General features: G+C 40.2%; 1 protein-coding gene across 1 annotated transcript; it reads left to right on the top strand.

Annotated features, from left to right (window-relative positions):
* Nucleotides 1-2,390: 2,390 nt before the first annotated feature.
* On the top strand, nt 2,391-5,291 carry CYTL1 (cytokine like 1). Its single transcript, XM_005485749.4, has 4 exons — nt 2,391-2,777; nt 2,884-2,928; nt 4,275-4,403; nt 4,626-5,291. Exons 1-4 carry the CDS (start codon nt 2,562-2,564, stop codon nt 4,707-4,709), a joined length of 474 nt encoding a protein of 157 aa, XP_005485806.2. The 5' UTR covers nt 2,391-2,561; the 3' UTR covers nt 4,710-5,291.
* Nucleotides 5,292-6,000: the final 709 nt, after the last annotated feature.

Genomic DNA, 6,000 nt, shown 5'->3' on the forward strand with positions numbered 1-6,000 from the left:
CTGAAAGGACTCCCCGTGCCTGGTGTCACTTACAAGTTCTCCTGAAGACACCTCTGAGCTTCTTAGAGAAAGAAGAAATTATTTACTCATACCTGGACCATAAATGGAATGCACTCAGAGATCAAGGATAATCTTGCTGATGAGCTACAAATAGAAATAACTGAGAAGAAAGTATTTGTCTTTGTTTAGCTGAGTTGCAGATTCTGCATGCTGAGATAGGCAGTAGTGCTGATGAGATACTGGATATTGGATAATAGTCATTTGGGTCAGAGTCAGCTATGCAAGTAAATCTGGCCCAGGGAAAAGATGTGGGTGAGGAAACTAAATTCCAGTACTTTGTGGTTTTTCAGGGGAAAAAAAAAAACCTACTGTTTCTGAGGGTAGCTGAGCAAAATTCTCACAGCAAATTGTCTCAGCAATTGTTCCCCTTAACAAAATAGCTATTTGGGGAAAGGGTTTTGTTGGTTTTGTTGTGGGGTGGGGGTTTTTTTTTGTGTTTTTGTTTAGTTTTGGTTTTTGTTTGTTTGTTTTGGGTGTTTGCTTGTTTTGTTGGTGCTTTTGGTTTGGTTGGGTTTTGGGCAGGGGGGGTTTGGTGGTTTTTTTTTGTTGTTGTTGTTTGGTTGGTTGGTTGGCATTTTTTAGTTTTTAAATTTGATTAAGTGTTTTGGTGAAGCCTGGATCCAGTCTTTCCTTTCCTAAGTCATCCTTGGCAGCAGCTGGGTTGCTGACTAGTAGTACTGGGAGACCATTTATGCTGTTCAGAAAACTGCTGTTCTGGCAGAGCAGAACACTTTAGCAGCTTGCCAAACATGACTGAGATAGAAGGATAATATTTCACTCCTACCTTCAGCTATTCTTTACAATCACAGCAATGAGATGGTGATTAAGAGTCTGTTTCTTCCCCAGCAAGGCTCCCAGGCAGTAGGATCCTTTCCTTGGACATGTTTACATTGATGGTCTGGCTGCTTGGGACCCTCTCAAAAGCCTACCTGTCCCCTCTGGCCTCTTCACTGTCTTGTCCAGACAACTCTTCCCAAAAACATGATCCAGCACTCCTAAAATTCCCACAGCCAGGACTCCCAGCTTTTCTTTCCTCTCCAAGGATCTACCACTTTAACATTCAGGAGCACATGTTGTTAGTAAACCAGCTGGTTTTTATGAAGGCAAAGAAGTGCATAAAAAGACAGTAATATACAGCCCTGTTCTCCTGTTTCCCCCAGGTGTTTTGGTGCATTTAACTCATTCTCTGCAACATATAGAGTATGTCCTTTTCTCCAAAACTAGTTTTACCACCTTAAAATGAATCTTCCTAGTGTACTACAATGTCAGGGGACTGCAGTACTTCATCAGATACTTTTTTGTTTTAGTTAATACCTTATTAAAAGCTGAATTTAAAAATTTGGGGGTGGCATAACTTTCAAAATAACCAGTTCTTCATTCAAGGGTACCTCCATTTTATAGGACAATTAACATATAAAACAACATATGTTCAGCTTCAGGCTTGTATCCCAGCATCTGGATTTCTCAGCTCCGTCTGGAATCTAATAAAAGAACAAAGCCTCATAAATTCAACCCAGAAAGCCAAATAACTTTTATACTTTTATCAAAGCCATATAGAGAAGTATTCACTTTGCTTGAGACTACAAATATATATGTACATGGGTCTTCCCAAGCAGCCATCACAAGCACTACTGTTTGATTGACAAATTGGGAATAATAGAATCATAGAATGGCTTGTTTTGGAAGCAACTTTAAAAATCATCTTGTTCCAACCACACTGTCACAGATGGGGACACCTTTCACCAGACCAGGTTGCTTGCTCAGAATGCAACCCAACACAGCCTTCAACAATTCTGCAGATGGGGCGTCCGCAAATTCTAGAGGTAACCTGTTCCAGTGTCTTACCAACCTCACAGGAAAGAATTTCTTCCCAATATCTAGCCTAAACCTACTCATTTTCGGTTTGAAGCCATTCCTTGTTGTGTCACTCCCTATCCTTGTAAAAAGTTCCTCTCTATACTTCTTCTAGGCTTCCTTCAAGTACTGAAAGGCTGTAATTAGGTCACCCTGATGTTTTCTCTTCTCCAGGCATAAAAATTCCAATTCTGTTAGCCTTTCCTCATAGGAGAGTTGCTCCATCCTTTTAATCAACTTGATGGCCTCCTCTGGACTCACTGCAACAGGTCCGCGTCCTTCCTGTGCTGGGGAAGTTTGCTTTTTGGAAGGATTTCTCTCATTCTGCAGCAAATTCAGGGAAGAGAGAGAATTAGCACCTATGACACTTTGAGAACCCAGTGCTTTTCCTTACACGTATTTCTGTTGTTTGAGGTGCTCACTATGTTGTTTTCCTTCTGGAAAGAAAAGAGCCAGTGGCGTTTGTTTTGGTTACCCTCATTCCCTCTTCCCCTGCTCTGGGCAGGAAAGCTCTTGCAGCTCTGCCTCACGGCTGGCAGGAAATTCAAGACGGCAGTGAGCCGCTGCTCGGACCACCCCCAGGCTTTTCTTCCTGCTCATGCAGGAGACTATTTAATTGAGGGCTGATTTGTCCAGCTTACTCATTGATGCTCAGCAGTACCCACCTAACCAGTGGGAGTGATTTTTTCCCTCCCTCCCTTCCTCCTCTTTTGGACAAGCTGCCCACCATGAAGATGCTGCTGCTGCTGGTTGCTCTGCTGTCTGCTGCCAGGGCAGCCCCTCCGACCTGCTACTCCAGGGTGCTGTCTCTGAGCAAGGAAATCACCGAGTCCTTCAGGGAGCTGCAGACCTCCACAACTGTGGTGAGCCCACCTCAAAACTGCTCCTGCACAGACGCTGCAGGCTGCCACTTTTGAGAGCGATTTCTCTCCAAACAAAATCTCAGTGAGCTTTTCCTCCTTCCCGCAGGACTCGTGCGTGGGGACGCTGCCCAGGCTGTACTTGGACATACATGTAAGTCTGCACACTTTTCTTACTGTTGTGCAGGAAAAGCAGTCAATGAAAAGTGAGAATAACTCTTAGTATTATACCTCAGAGGAGTGATTTAAAAGGATATTTAAAAGTTTAATTAACTAGGTAGGTAAGTAACAAAAAAAAAAGTTAGTTTGAATCTTATTATTATCCTAATGGTCTTTCTAAGATTTTACTTGATTAAAAAATTTAAAATTAGGAAATGAATGTTTTTTAAGTTATTACCATATGCACACAATTAATTTACTGTGACAGAGCCTTTTCAGAAGTTAAGTAAGTGCAAACAAAACTTTGAATAATAGTGTAAAAGGAGAAATTTAGAATTAACTTTCTTCACTCAATAAATCTACATCATTTTATATCCTGAGTGATTTTTGGCAGTTAGTTTTAATAAAAAGCAATACAGGAATACCTTGCTGGCTTTTTCTCTTTTAAAGAGCTACTTGTTAAATGTAGAAAGAAAAGTGTGCCTGAGGATATGGAAGTGTGATACTGAGAAAAAAAAACAGTAGTTGGCTCCCAGCTAAGAAAAAATAACCTGCACACACAGTTAGTATCCTAGTGTTCTGCAGTGGGGTATTTGATACATTTTGCTTCTTTTTCCAGTGTTCAACAGAGTAGATAAAAAATAGAAAATATCAGAAAAAACAAATTTCGGACACATATTTTCATAAGCAACTACATCAAGTCTCGTAATTCAGGACTCTCTATATCCCAATTCCAGAGCTGCCAGTGTCTCACATCATGGCAAAGACCAAGGAATGTGATTCCAGTGCCTCAGTTTCCCTGGCTTTAAAGCAAAAGCTGGAATATTTATTTGCCTGCTTCACAAGGACATTGTGAAATTCATGTTGTCTGTGGTTTAGTTTGATAACACAAAGTCTGAGGTAAAAATTGCTTCGAAAAAATCAGGATTGGTCACGGTTCCTCCTATTGTACAGGAACAGAGGAATCAGTCTGTGAGACCTTGATAATCTCTTCATCTCCTAAATCAGGTGCTCTCTAAAAAGTGAGAGAGTGCACCTATTGTGTAGAATACTCCACCTACTATGGGAGCAGATTTGATTGCATTGGAGCTGCTGCATGTGAGAAATTAGCTGGCAAACTAAGACCGTATACATGCAATTTTCCAAGCACTTATTTGGACCAAACATCTTTGTTATAAAATATTAATGAGTAATTTGCCTGACTAAAGGTTGCATAGATTACATGTACATAGAGGTAGGAATTCAAGGCTCCCACACAGCAGTAAGAATTTTGGAAGTGGTGGGCTTAACATAAATCTGTGTTGTGCAGGGTTACACAGGCCTCTTTTGCGTGCTTTGCAGAATTACTGTGTGCTGGCAAAGCTCCGTGACTTTGTGGCCTACCCTGGCTGTGACAGAGTGCCTGAGGTGAATGAGCTGAAGGAAAAAGCCCGGAGCCTGTACACGATCCTGATCTCCTACTGCAGAAGGGTAGGTCAAGATGCACCAACAGGGGCAGAGTCCCTGCTTTTAGCCCTGCCGGTCTCCACACCGTCCCCTGACCACCAAAACTCAGGCCCTGGCTTCTCACTGTGCTGTCTTCTGCCTTCCTCCTTATAAATCTTACTCTTCTTTTTTTCTTTTTTTTTTTTGTTTGTTTGTTTATTTATTTTTTGTTTGTTTATTTTTGGGTTTTGTTTTTTGTTTCTCCAGGACCTGGTGTTCCTCACTGATGACTGTAATGCTCTGGAAATTCCTATTTCACCTCCCATTGAACACTCCATCACTGCGAGCTAAAAGACACTTAACCCAAAAGTTTTCCCTGGGAAAGTTTCAAGGAGACCAAAAGTCAAAATGTGTATATGCAGTCTATAGCATTAACAACTAAGATATTTTTCAAGCACACTAGCAATATAACCTCAGACCTACCCATTTTTCTCTGCCTTGGCAGGAAATGAATTGCATGCCTTGCATACCTACTGAGCTGCTAGGGAACCTACCATTAGGGAGCAGTTTTTCGTTTGGCAAGGTACAATATTTCAGCTCAGCCAAATGTATAAAGTATGTTTTGTTTAAACATCAGAAACTAGATTTTTTTTTATTTTTACTCTTTTATGAATAACTAGACTCATATATATATATTCTCTCTTGACTTAGCAGTTTTTCTTGTATTAGATGGGCATGGAAGGGACCATATTTGTTTTTCTTAGAATGTTTGATAGAAGGAGAATAATGCTGTACTGACAGATTTCTCTGCCTATATAGCTCATATGTATATATATATATATCTTGATAGTTTTTGATGTCAGATTTGTGAGAATAGAGGTGAAAGAAACATGTCTCTGTGGAAAACTAAATAAAAACAATCTTCTAATCCAAGATGCTTGTGTTGCAATTTGTCTTTCAAGATCAAGCTGAAAGTGTCACTCTTATAAACTTACTTTTCACAGTCACTTGCAAGTTGGTTTTCCCAGCATAACCTTTGTTTCCATAGCAATGCAAACTTTGTTGTGTCTGCATGCTTTGACAATGTGTAAGTTTCTACTAGTAGATTTTTTCTACACTAGAAACAATTTGTTTGATGAAATTAGTGATTTGTTTTTAATAGTATTTCTGGGTTGTGAGATAAATTCTGAGCCAGAGGCTCAGAAAGCCTATTAAAATTTCAGATAGTTTTTTGAGACATAACGCATATAGTTGAGCCAGCAGGATTAATAAAATTTCCAGACAGTAATTCCAAAGTCATGGGTGTCTTCAGCATGTGCAGCACATGGGATCTTCACAACCAACAGCTCTTTGGTGTCAAGAACAGAAAATATCTTCCCCATATTCTTGGAAGTAGCTGCTGTTACCTCAGAGAATCCCTTCCTTCCTCCAGTGCAAGTAATTCCTCTGTCTCCAAAATAGTATTTGTTGACCATTTACCTACAGCACCACCAGCCCTGGTGGCTTAGTCCGTGGTCTCACCATATTTTATAAAAACCTCATCTTCCATAACTGGGTGTTTGCACAACAATCACAGCTCCTCTACTTGACATCCTGATGGTACAAATCAACATGTTTGACAACTGTTATGTAAATAAGTTAA

This window comes from Zonotrichia albicollis, chromosome 5 (genome assembly GCF_047830755.1).
Source record: "Zonotrichia albicollis isolate bZonAlb1 chromosome 5, bZonAlb1.hap1, whole genome shotgun sequence".
In the NCBI taxonomy this organism is placed as follows: Eukaryota; Metazoa; Chordata; class Aves; order Passeriformes; family Passerellidae; genus Zonotrichia; species Zonotrichia albicollis.